Below are 13776 nucleotides of genomic sequence, written 5' to 3'. Positions count from 1 at the left end.
ATCTGGATCTCCTACCAACTCCCACAATGTGAAATAACACAATATGTCCATTTTTGTGGGCTGCCTATATCTAAACATATGGGATCAAAATGAGTCTTTCTGATTTTGCTCGGCTTCTGAGGTCAAATGCAGAGTCTTTTGAACTGTCCCATTCCCTCTTCTGAGCTCTGAACCAGCATTTATGTGAGAGCACAAAGTCAGCTACAAATGATAGTTCATGCTAATTGGCTTCTCACTGTGACACACTCTTGGATGAGCTGAACACTGGCTCATTCTCACTTAAAGGGTCAGGTGCTGAAACAGGTGCTGTGCTTCTGAACAAGACATGTCACATATGTCTCTTTAGGACCCAGGGAACAGGGTTAGATTGAGAAACTGAAATAAACAGATATAGATAGAGAGCGAGAGAGAGAGAAAGAAAGAGAGAGCATGACTGATGGCTTTTTCACACAAACAAAAACAGACATACAGAGAAAGAAAGATTGACAGAGTGAGAGAAGATACAGAAATAGAGAGACAGACAAAGTGTCAAAGGAGAAAGAGACAAGGGAGTGAAGATAAAGCCGCATTAGAAAAGGAGAAAAGTAAAACAGCAACAGATTAAAAGAAATATTAAAATGAGAAAAATGACTTTTTTTTTTTGAGGTTAGTTTGCTATTTTGCTTTGTCATTGCTAATATTTTGCTAAACAATAAACTTAAATGGATTGGTTCTGCATTTCCTTAGTTGCCATTACGGCTGCAGCATGAGCTAAAGTTGTAAATAATGCAGGTATCAACTCCTGCTGGGCCTCAATAATAGAGTGCTGCTCCTGCAACAAGCCTGAAATCTCTCTAATGCTTCTATTTCGGAGAGAGATTCATCTACTTCCCAGACAGACAAGACACACAAAACCTTCAGCACTGTTCTCATTTCCAGGGCTGAACAAGAAAATGCATTAGGGAGGTGCATGTTGGGGACACATACTCCAAATAAATATTCACAGCTTTTAAAAATCCCATCTCACCCTCCTCTCATGTCAGACCATCATAATTTTGGGGACATAGAGCTCTAGAACAGACTACTATAATTTGTTCACATTCTTCATTTGAGCAGGCGTCCATCTTCATCTCTGCTTTTCGGTTGGGAATGCTGACTGAGGGGGCCTACTGCCATTGATGCAGTTGATGTCAAAAGAGGGAGCATGTCTTCATTGACACTGCCCAACTGCTAGCACCCTGCTAACACTGATGCTAGCTGTTTCTGGTGTCAAATTAGGGGGAAAGTCAATATTCCCTCAGCTCAGTAGTTAGCAGGCCTGCTAGCTCTATAGCTAATGGAGACATTCTATAGCTAGCAGCGAATGGCTGTAAATATTAGGAGCCATTTTAACCCTGTGCTTCAGAGCTGCTCATTTGCTGCATACTCTCACAACTATCTGTGCTGTTTTTTTTCTATTGCTGTGTCTTTGTCTTATAGTGTTCTTATTCTTATATATATACACTTATATATCTTATTTAGATGTATTAATGAGATTAGTATGGTGTCAAAATAGGTTCTAAAGTTCTGAGAATCAAAAAACAGAATCCAAAACCAATAAACGATATTTTATAATTGAGAAACCTGTCATTAATATTGAGAGTTATAAAAACAAGTTTGTAAACGGAATATTTCTGTATATGATCATCTATTTCAAGTTTAATATTCTTGAAGAATATGTTTTCGCTTTTCTCTGTTGCGCTTCTCTCAGTCTCGCTGTCGCCTCCAAAAATTTCTTGCTTCTGTGCATTCTGCACCCCCTGCTCCATCAGCATGAGTGTTCCAATCTTACCCTGATTGGAAAATGGCTGACTGGCAAACACAGGTAAGCCATATCTACTATTTTTAATGATTATGTTTTTAGTAATTAATGCACAGTTCATCACAGTAGAGGCTTAGAATCAGACTACTAACTGGTTAATTTAGGGTGTGAAGAATGGGTGGCAACCAAAGATTGTCTAGATCCCGCCCCCTGTCAAAGTCAAAAGCGAGAAACTGAGAGACTTTGACTGAGAGAAGCCCAACTGAGAAAAGATGGAATGAAAGCAAAAACTGATTTTTCAAGAATATTAAACTCAAAATAGGTGATTATATACAGAAATATTTTGTTTACAAACCTGTTTTTATAACTCTCAATATTAATGACAGGTTTGTCAATTATAAAATGTCATTTATTGGTTATGGATTCTGTTTTTTACTTCTCAGAACTTTAGAACCTATTTTGATGCCATAGATTAGTAACTAAAAAGAGTCTAGGCAGACCTCCACATCTGATGACAGAGGAACTCCACTCATAATAAATAAACATGCCCTTGCACATGTCCTAAAGATCACAATTTTTTTCAAGACCCAAAATGCAAAGGCTATCCTTTAAGATGAAAATCACTAGTAGCTACAAAGCAGGATGGTCTAATTACTGTTTGTTAAAATTGAAAAGAGCCTAATAAGTTCTTGCCAAAGGCCTTGTGGTCAGATGAGACCAAGAAAAACATCAATTAAAGCGATGACAAAAGCAAAGTTTGGAGGTGGAGAAGGAAGTGTTCAAGTTTCAGAGCATACTTCTTCATCAGTAAAACATGGAGGTGGAGAGGTTATGTCTTTGGCTCGTATGAATGATGACTGCCACAAGTACAAGCTTTAAAAAAATTACACAGCATGTCTGTCATATGAAAAAAAAAATCTAAATGGGAAGTCCACAAAACAGGGAGAAGCTGAAGAGGGTGAAAAGTTACATAAAATCTGACAATGTTTATATCAAACATAGGTCAAATATTTTAAGCAGTCATTGAATGCAAATTATAAGCGAACATGTCATAAACATGAATGTTTAAGAACATATGTACCCATAAGGAAAGATGTTACATGGCCATATGCACATAAATATTATATACATATTAGAGACACAAATAATATAAATAAATGATATATGATACCTGGGTGACACAAAAATTGTCCCATAACAGTGGGCAGCACAGTGGCACTGCAGGTAGTGTTTCTGCCGCACAGCTCCAGGGTCCCAGGGTTGATCATCACTGCCTGTGAGGGGTCTAGTGTGTTCTGTTTAAAGCAAAGTAGATTGGCTTTGCTAACATCTCCACAGGTATGAGTATATTAAAAAAAAAATCAAATCGAAATCTAAAAAAGTAAAGAGAAAAATAATCAATTTAAAATAAATCAAGTCTAGTTGTGAGTGTTGTAGTGTGTCCATGTCATGTATTTGAATCTACTTATATCTTTATATCCCATTTCTGTACAGATGAAACTTTGGAGACCAGACACTTAAATGTTATATACATAGAATATATGTAATGTAAAGCATAGGTGCTCATAGGCCTGGACAATATGGACAAAATTTATGTCACAATATATTTCTTAATTTTAGGCAATATATATATTCCCATATTGATATGAACAATATAAAATCCACTGGAATAACCTCCAAGAACAAACAAAAAACATGACAACACCATCAAACTTATTGCCTTTGTAAATAATTATATTTTTATACTAATTTTTAAATTGAGTGCACTGAACTGCCCTGTAATTAATGTCAGTGACAGATGTTTTAAATCATTTATATTGAAATATTGAAAAATGTGTTTAAAAATCATTGCTATTGAAACATTTTATATTGCGTTATATACAGATTTTTAATTATTGTCTAGCCGTAGATTCTCATAATTCAAAGACTTCAGGACTCTTCTATGAGTGTGATCTCTAAAGTACAATGATATAAGCGAACCTGTGAGAGGATGACCACTCTACATGGAACCCCCCCCCCCGCCTCACCCCAATCTCTTCTCTTCTCCTTTTATCTATCTCCCTCTCTACCCTCCATCCTCGTCTGTTGAAAATAGGCCTCTCTTGTCCAGGATGCACTTTCCCGAGCAGTGTTGGCCAGATGCCAGGCCTGTTGCCTCTTCTCAGCCAAGACAAGCAGACAGAGACATGGCCAATAGCTCCAGCCTCACTGGGGGAAGGGCTAAGAGCCAAGGTTTGGCAGGAGCTTGATTCACCACTTCACCAAGACGCCATACTGTGTTGAAAAGGGCAAAATGACTCAGCCAAGCAAGGACAAGGACAGAAAATGAGAACTCAGCTAAGCCCTGAACCAATGAAGAAACTCACTTCAAACAAGGTCCAAACAAAAAATACTGCCTAGTCATTCACTAGGGTATTTAACTTGGGTCACGGTTGGATCTTCCAGCAAGATGGAACAGTTGTGGTCTAAAACATATGCAGTCTAAACAAAATGGTTCAGCACCCACAGAATCAAGCTGTTGCCAATGACATCCCATTCCTCTGGTTTAAACTCCACAGAAAAACTGAGGCATGAGCAAAAGACGCTGCTTTTCACACCCTTTAACCACCAGCAGTGTATTAGATACAAAGTTATTACAGTGATACCTGATATGTCTGAAGCTTTGTAGACACACTCATAATGACTGAACTCGGCTTCTTTAAGGTGCAGCCACTTCAGAAACAGATGTTCATCTATGCATTCTCTGCTTGCATAATCCCTAAGAAAAAACAATATATAAAATGATGTGGGAGCAGCTGTACATGAGATCAAGGTTACTATGTCCAATTCCAAGCATGGCCTAGAGGGATATAAAGGTCAGTGGAAATGTATTCTCTGGAGTGATGAAGCACCATACAATGCCTTTGGGATAAGCCTAAATGGTGTTAGTGACCCAGAACTAATCATATTATCACTGACCTGACCTCACTAATGCTCTTGAGGCTAAATGCAATAAAATTCTAACAGCAATGTTCAGACATCTAGACTAGAGGTTTGTGTGCAGCAAAAAGGAAACCCAAAATCCCCATTAATACCATTGATTTCTGATTTGTTTGATGAACAAGTGTCTGAAATTTATGAACAAAAAACAACAGACTGACCGTTTGGGAGGTCAAAAATCTGAAAACTAATTTGCTTCTACATAACTCCAAGCTACTGCAGCTAATGAAGGACAAAAGTAGACAAAGAGCATGTGCTTGAGAAATAGACAGAGTCAATCAACTGAACAGTCGAGGTCAGTGACTAACTAGCCATTTTAGCACTGGTAAAACTGGTAAAAATGTTTACATGCAGAAATTTACAGATCAAATGAATTGACCACCTACAGGAGAGTGAAGCGGCACACAGCACCCCTACAGAGAAAAAAGTGTGTTTGTTGTGTGCGTGTGTGTGTTATATGGAGGGATTTTAAGATTGTGAAAGGCAGTGAGCCGATAGAAGAAGCTGTGTCTCAGAGATAACGTGAACACCACAGAGAAGCAGAGGGCATCAGAGACAGCAGAAATATTCAAGAGGAATACAAAGAACTGCGTTTAAATTCATCTGTTCACTGGGAGTGTATAACTGACCATGGCACTGAATTTAATGGGTCCCCTCTCCATTAATTATTGTCTCATTACTTATTTAATCATATATTCATCACTAGACAAACTTTTACACTTCCACAATGAGAAAGTCAAAACAGCACATTATCTCCTTATAATTAGAGAATTCAGCCATGCCTCCATTGTGGACACATTCAATTGTCATGGGTTTTAACACAAAGTCGTTATTTACTCTATTACAAATGTTTTTGTTTTTTTTTCATATGAGAAAAATTATACCACTGTCCTAAAAAAACACGTATCTCCATTTTCTGTGGATGTTCAGTTTACTCATCATTTGAACACAGCATTTCTTTCACATTTGAAAAATTCATGATGAATGGACCAAGAGAAATGCTTCTGCTGAAAGGTAAGGTGTTTTCTTTCTCCTGTAAAGTTACTATTTTACAGACAGAAAATCGATCAGTCTGTCTGTCTGTCTAGATATTTATATACAGACATGTATAGATATAAATATATCTTACCCCTGGAATATTTGTACTTATTTTCTGTAAAGAATTGTTTCTCTGTAAAACAGTATTTTGCAATAAAATACTGTTTGTGAATGTAAAACTAATATTTTATTAGTTTTTCCTATGAGGTTTTCTTATTTTTCTTGATGAAAAGTAAATAAATGCATGGCAATTTTTCCTTGTAATTAAATAAATGAAAGGGAGATCTGTCATTTCTGCACACCAGTTTATATCAACACAAATTTGCCTACTGGTTTGTTACATTTAGCAGTAATCACAGTGCTGTATTTTTTTTTTTTTTGGTGATTAAGTTATGAACCCATTCAAGTCGAGTAAATTCAGTCCATTCTTTTTTTCAGTGTAGGGAGGCTTGGTTCTCTCTCTCTTCATTTCAGAGTGATGGCAGCCAATCCTGGGCATCTGTTAGATCATGTATACAAAACAGCTGTCCTACACTGATGCATGAGCTGAGGCTCAAGAAGAAGAAGCCACTGCCCACACACGTCATGGAAGAATCACGTGTCAGCTATCACCCTGCCAGGGTGGAAGATAGAAAAGTGTAAAGGAGGCAGGCTCCCCGTGGGAGATAATTGGCAACAACTAACATTGGCAGGGAAAAGTAAAAAAACAAAATTGTTCACATAATATATCTTTAAATAATCTGAATAACTGTCATTAATTAAAGCAGGAACCTTAAAAGCATATAATTATTTCTCTGGCCTAAATCAAAAATGATCAGATAAGACACAGAATTATCATTTTAATGGAAATCTTTATTTCAATGCCACACAATATCAAGCCACTAAATAAATTAAACATCAATTCAACAAAAAATGTACAACAGAAAACATCAAAGTAGAGACAGAATTCTAAAGAAAAATTAAAAACTCAAAGCTGTAAACTAGTCAAAACACCAAAGCCTTTCTTTTCTCTGGAACAGAACGATCAGTAATACTGCAAAAGAGTCAACACTGGATACAATCATGCCCATGGAAGTAGTTATGTGGTTCATTTACAATGGACTCACTGCATGGGTTTCAGCTCACTAGCCTTTAGCTTTCCTGTCTGGGACACATATACATCAAGCGCCTCAGAGTATGTGTGTACGGGTGTAGAGCAGCCGTCTTTTGGTCTGAGAATTTCAATTTGTTGAAAGATTCAAAAGCAAAAGCTGCTCCTGTGTGCTTACACCAAGGAGACTGATAAACACTGATCAGCCATAACATTAAAATGACCTCCTCGTTTCCACAGGAACTGTCCTTTTTATCAGCTCCACTGACCATACAGGAGCACTTTGTTTTTTTACAATTACAGCAACTGGGCAAACCCCAAGCAGCACTGCTGTGTCTGATCCACTGGTTAACACATTAACACATCACCACAATGTCAGCGTCACTGCAGCCATGGGAATTATCCAATACCCAAAAAATACTAATTCGCTCATGGTAATACTGAAGTACAGGGTCAAAAGGGGCAACTTAGTATTCAGAGCAAATATCAACTACAGTCTGTAATTATGATGCTTTCACATATGAACTCTGGAGAAACTCAGCATTAAAGGTTGGAAGTGAATCCTGGAAGTGTCCATTCACACATGCGGTGTACAGTGGGAGATTTTCAGTGCTAGATGCATTCTCGTATGTGCTGCATGCTTTAGACTTGGGGCGGCGCCTGTGCAGCATGTGCAGGAGAAACTCTGGAGAATTAGAGAGTCTGATCTCACATACGATGACTTGGACTTTACCCAGAGTCTCTGCTAGGGGGCTACTGGAAAAGGTCAGTGTAAAGTCCTGGACAAATGTTGCGGGTGTTTGTGTTCACACATACAGCTCCTCCAGGTAAACTCTGGAACATTTCTGGGTTTTCCATGCATGTGTGATGGGGCCATAGAGAAAACAAGTGCACCTATACAGCAGCTAAAATGAATAACGAGTCTAGAAATTAAGTCATTTTAATGTTATGGCAGATCAGTGTATGTGATTCACTGCTGAGCAACAGCTGTGTCATATGCACTCTGAAATTGTACATCAGTAGTTAAAAAAAAATTATATAAATAAATAAACAAAAAAATATTTCTCATTGGAAATGAGACTGTACACCAAGATAAGTGGAGGAAGGGAGGGGGGGGGGCAAGGACCAGAAGGAGGAAAGGACAAAGAGAAGGGAGAAGGGCGAAGGGCAGTAAGAGAGAGAGTTGTCTTTTGAATGGCACTAGAGGCACAGAGGATCCACAGAGCAACAGACATGACCATTCTGTAGAAAGAGAGAGAGACAGACAGAGAGACAGACAGAGAGAAAGGAGAGAGAAAAGAGTTAAATAGAAATAGGTGAAACAGAAAAGTCTTAGTATAGAAAAGTGACAAGTTAACGCACTCTTGACCTCTAGAACATTTCTGTGTGTGTGTGTGTGTGTGTATGAGATTGTCATAGAGTCCCTGCAGATTCCTTTTCCAGCACTGGTGTCCTTGACTAACCATTCAACTTGTGTCTCAAAAGGAAGCCAATCTCTTTTTTTTTCAGACTCTGGAGACCTCTGCACCGTTTTAAAGCAGCTTCATAACTTTGGCCTTCACTGCCACAGTCCAGCACAACTTCTCCCTATGCACAGAGCTCCAAAGACCCACGAGCTTAACCAGCCACTTTTCTAGAAATGGGTCCAGCCAGGTCATCAACTAATTCAGACAGGCAGTGGGTTTATCCATTAAATATTCTTGTTGAAACTTTTCTGTACTTTGCCTTCTGGACTAAGACATAGTTGTGTAGTGTAGTGTAGGCCAGTGTTCCACAAGGATTTGCACGCAGGGAAGTTAGTGCCAGTGACATATTTTCAACATCACATTGGAAACTTTCTTGATCGCAAATTGAATCTTTTTCAAATTAATTTTTATTACAATAAACAAATATTTAGATAACCTTACATCAGTTTGACACATTAAATTATTGTGTGTGTTTGCAAAAGACCACTTCATTCAAAACAGTGTTAAATAGAGCCAAGTTGTAAACTAATGACGACAATAAAAATAAATGATATATTTATTGAAAAATAAATGATGAAACCAGATATTTTTAGAGTTACCAATTTCACCTTGACCTACAGCCTTAGGCAATTTTGAACCCTCCTTATCAAATTATCTATGAATTATACATACTTATCTAATTCTAAAAAAGCTTAAAAGCTTAAAATGACAGTTGTCTGCCAAATTCTAGTACACTGTCAATCAGTATAAATACAGCAAATTTGTGTTAATGTGTAGAAGTAAGGTATATGCACTTATTTTCTCATACACAAAAAGCATCAACACTTATTTTTCAGGGTTGACTAAATTTTCACATATAACTGCACACTCATTTTTTGTGGAAATTTTTGCCTGGGGTGTGTGTGTGTGTGTGTGTGTGTGTAGGAATGTGATCTACCTTGCACTGGCAGAGTGAGCACTCTGTGCCATGTTTGGTCCAGGCAGAGCCGCTGAAGCGTGTGATGCCATACTCATCCACACAGGTTTTGGTGATGTCGTTGTGCACTGTATCGGCTTGGCATGGGTCAGAAACGCATCGTGGACAGCACTCTCCCTCAGGAACCACTAGGAATTCACAATCCAGCACAGGAGCACATGGCACCGGCCAGCAGTCCACTTCCCCTCGCTGAGAGAGAGAGAGAGACACACACACACACACACACACGTCAGTTCTAAAAGCTCTATGCAATTACAACATGGGGTTCAAGACTCTCATACTGGTGTCTAAAACTGTATTTTCCATTATTTTCACATTTGACACACTTTTCATGCCAAATCAATAAACAATATAATTTTATAAGACATTATTATATATTATTTTCATGACATAATAAACATTGTATTGCAGGCATCTATGCATTGGTTTATATATAATAAATAGAATATATTTTGTTATAGAAGGTAGTCACTTACATCTTTTTTTTTTTTTTTTTTTACAGAAAACAGTGTTCTTAAATGAAATACCCCAGAGCCTTTCCATTTATTTCTGTATTAGCTTCATTACATACATTTTTACATACTTAAAATACATATAGGACACAATATTGCTAAATGTAAAGTTAGTATATATTACTATTATATTTAAAATGACCAAATGTGATGCCAAAATGACATTGACCTAGTGCAGACAAAAAGCACTGTATGAGAATATATTACAATTTTAGCCTTTGAAGAATGTGCTTCAAGAATATATTGCAGACGACAGACAGCATGAAACTGTAAACCCGTTATGAGTTTTAAGGGGTGGACAGACACTTGGGATTCAATATGAGGACTCTGTTTATCAGAGATAGAGATAAAAGCAGATGCAACTCTTGTCAATGCAGATTTGTATGGGATTCTTTTTGAAAGACATGAAACCATAAATGATAAGAGAGATCAATCTCTGTCTGTTTCAAATCGGATGCTTGTCTTTTTCATCTACAACCCTGACAGTGACACACACACAAACACACACATTTTCCACACACTGCACTCATGTGTCCATGGTGGTGCACTAATTCCAGCTAATGTGTTATAGCTCTCTTGGGACACACAGCTCGTACAAATCTCATTACATGGTTCCCAGCAAAATCTTATTATTTCTGCTTTCGGCTTTCCCTTTTACAAACATGCAATGGGATTCCCAAGGACAAAGACATGGATCCTTCTATAGTGTATCCGGTTTTGTGGAGTGAAATGCGAGGGACTTGCTTGGTTTTCTATTTTCAACTCCAGGATTTATCCCCCATTACAGTACCATGTTTACAGAATGCATTTCAAGGCCTTACTGGCATAACATTAGTTGGTAGGTGGTAGGCTTGCCTCAAAGTGGGGATAACCATGCTGACTTGCTCAACTAACAGACTATCAAACCTGAATTGCTCAGGAATTTTCCATATTTGCCATTATTTGATTAAGTTAAATAAAAACAAGCAGGAAATCAACACGGACAGAGTAGCAACAATGAACTATGATGAGAGAATAGAACAACAGAGTTTATACAGCAAAACATAAGGGAATGTATCTGTGAGCCAAGTTACCTAACTGCCTAAGCTCACAGGTGCATGGCATGGCCAAGGAAACCAAGAGCAAACAATGTGGAACCAAGACATAAACCAACTAAACCCAGAACATACAAAAAAAAAAAAACCTGACAGACTTAAATCCCCCAAATGTCACTAAATGACAAAGTCAAAACTACAGCTAGTGTTGCTACATGTGAGGTAAAACTGCTGACAATGAAACTGACACCATAAAATTGGTAACATATAATATTGGAAAACTAGTAAACCAAGCACTGTATTAAATCATACAAGACCCTAGCTGTATCATGCAAGCAATGGCAGAGATATTTGCCTCTCATTCCTTCCCTAGCTGTTTCTTTCTGCAGTTCCTGCTGATTCTATTGCAGGCTATTTATTCTTTTATTCCACATTCATTGCAAACCTTTTCTTGTCACACTGTAGGCCGTGCATATCTCCCATACCTCCCTTCCTCTTAAATCTATCTCTCGCCCCCACCACTGCCACTAGTCTTTCATGTTCTGTATTCTGTATTTATTCTGCTTGTGAGGGAACGATAAAAAACTAATCTAATGAAAAACACAGTTGCGGGGATAGAGAGAAAAAGTAACGAAGAGGAACATAATCACACAGCATGAGGAAGAGAACAAGACAGAAAGCAAAATCAAAGCTTGTGTGATGAAAATGTGCCCATATGCAAATAGAAGTTGCACCAGATGGGTTGCATCTAGTGAGCCTTACATCTCAGGGAATGAATAAAACACAAGATGAAATAAAATGAGTATGAATATGAGTTTATGATATTTTTGTTTTTATTATGTATGCCACAGTTTAGATACAAGATTAAATCCTGTATATTATTAGACTGTTAACATCAGTGACTTGCTTCATATGACAAACATACCTGGTTGTCAATCTTAATAAACTTAATAAATAACTTAATAATGCTTCCAAGAAACATACAGCTCAGGTTTCCACTGGAACACAGCAGTACAGGCTGAGCCAGAAAAAAAATATTTCCTGCTGCTAAAAATGTATTGCCCCTCTTGATTGAACAGAATCCTGGATTTTGTAGTGGCTGAGGTATAACTTGTGTTTGAATTACTACAGAAACTCATTTGTAACTTGATATGCTTAGCTTGTGACACTTTATGTCTATGTTTACTTTCATACAGTTAGTGCTCTCCCGAACTATGAAACAGCTCCACCTTAAGTAATCCGAAACACCAAACATAGCACCAAAATAAGTCAATATTACCCACATGTGTAGCAGGAACAGAGCAATATCCTATTCTTGGCTTCTGCTTTTCTACGTTTGGAGGTCTCTCCGCTGTCTAAACTAAGCCTATCCTGTCGGGCCGTTATCCGATCTGGCACTGGGGCTTCTTAAACATATTAGACCAGTTTACAGTGAATAAACAGACTGAAAAGCCAGCAAATGGTGAGGAAACATCCTCAGAATTTTATGAAAGGTGTTTTTAGATTCAACAATGACACTTTGCTTCAAAACAAGATCTGATACCACATGAATGAGTTTTTTCATGGCTGCCAGCAGTTCTGTTCCATCTGGTGATAATGTGGACAAATGGATTTCCTTAAGAAAACCATTAAAATACAGTTTACATGACCTAAATACAGTGCGGGTAGATCACACACAGTAGTAGCTTCATAGTGCCGTAATGCTCAGTTTACCCTATTCAGAGTTTTAGCTCTACAGAATAGTGTTATTTGCTTTTAATATTATTTAATCACACATAGAATTAGAGTTTTTATATATTTTTTTATTTTATTAATTTCATGAGGAAATTGTTTGCAAAAGTGATCTTTTTAACAAGCACTGTGTACAAAAATTATTTATATCATGATGCAGAAATGACAACTCTTGTATCAAAAAATGTGTCATTCATTGCACCTCCAACATGCATAAGTAATATCAGTCTGGCCCATGCTGAGAGGACAATGGGTAGCTGGCCACAGTGGCAGGTCTAAAACCTCAGCAAGTGTGGTAGTAAATGAGAAAGTAAAAGCAAGGGAGGAACCTGTATCTGTGCCCAGATCGATATAACAGCAGAGATTTAGTGGCCTTGTATAAGCTGAACTTTATGATTCAATTCCTCCCGGAGTGGGAAAAGGTTCCTGGATAACGAGAAAAAAATACTGAATCCCTAGAGTAGGCGATGGTGGAGCTGGAGCAGCCCCGGTCTGCAGGAGATCTGAGCCTGTGATCCATGGCACACACTTTCTCCCTGCAGCTCATGTCTGCCATGCCCTACCTCACACATTTCATAACACTTGGCACAGTTTCAGAAACATTTTACAACAACCTCCATAAATCACATCAATTTTCGCATTTTTGTTTTGCTCTTGTTTTTTAGTTCATAGTTTCCCCATACGAATGTGAGAAATCAGAGCATTTATCACTCCTACTCTCCAAAAGGTTTTTATACACTCGGGCCATGTTTATTCATTGCTAGGTCGAATGTGAATGTGAATGTACATCTGGTACCCTCCTCACTTTTTCATATTTTTTGTTTAATTTTATATGTTACATATTAAGATGTTTGAGTTTGATATTAGATGCTTGCAATGTAATCAACACTGCTAGATGACCAATTAATATGCAAAACGTTTTAGAATACATACTTTATTTGGTCAAAACGGTGTAATTACCCACTCCCCAAATGTTCCTTCTAATGAAGAAACAGGTTCCAATCTTCTGGGAAGGCTTTACACTTTGGATTTGGTTATATTGAGCCTCAAAAAAGGATCACTATATTTTTTTTACATTAAAATTACAGCCTCAAAATCATGGCACTGCTTCACCTACCTGTAATAAGGAGAAAAGAGCCTCTGTCATTGCTACTCTGGGCTCAACCATGC

General features: G+C 37.8%; 1 protein-coding gene across 2 annotated transcripts in view; it reads right to left on the bottom strand.

Annotated features, from left to right (window-relative positions):
* Positions 1-2951: 2951 nt before the first annotated feature.
* nell2b (neural EGFL like 2b) overlaps positions 2952-13776 on the bottom strand; it is a 78639-nt gene continuing 67814 nt past the window's right edge. Inside the window, exons 19-21 of one of the 2 annotated variants that reach the window (XR_010802213.1) lie at positions 9291-9518; positions 4426-4538; positions 2952-3075 (exon numbers count right to left, since the gene is read on the bottom strand). Coding sequence is in view for 1 of the 2 variants with exons in the window: in XM_066668134.1 (XP_066524231.1) it covers positions 8088-8129; positions 9291-9518 (270 nt within the window). In the remaining variant the exon portion in view is untranslated. Of the gene's footprint in view, positions 3076-4425; positions 4539-6665; positions 8130-9290; positions 9519-13776 lie in introns of those variants that run through there. The other variant, XM_066668134.1, reaches the window with a different exon arrangement.

Source organism: Hoplias malabaricus, chromosome 4, assembly GCF_029633855.1.
Source record: "Hoplias malabaricus isolate fHopMal1 chromosome 4, fHopMal1.hap1, whole genome shotgun sequence".
NCBI classification, from domain to species: Eukaryota; Metazoa; Chordata; class Actinopteri; order Characiformes; family Erythrinidae; genus Hoplias; species Hoplias malabaricus.
The sequence above is the reverse complement of the archived record's forward strand: the minus strand, read 5'-3'. Positions and strand labels throughout refer to the sequence as shown.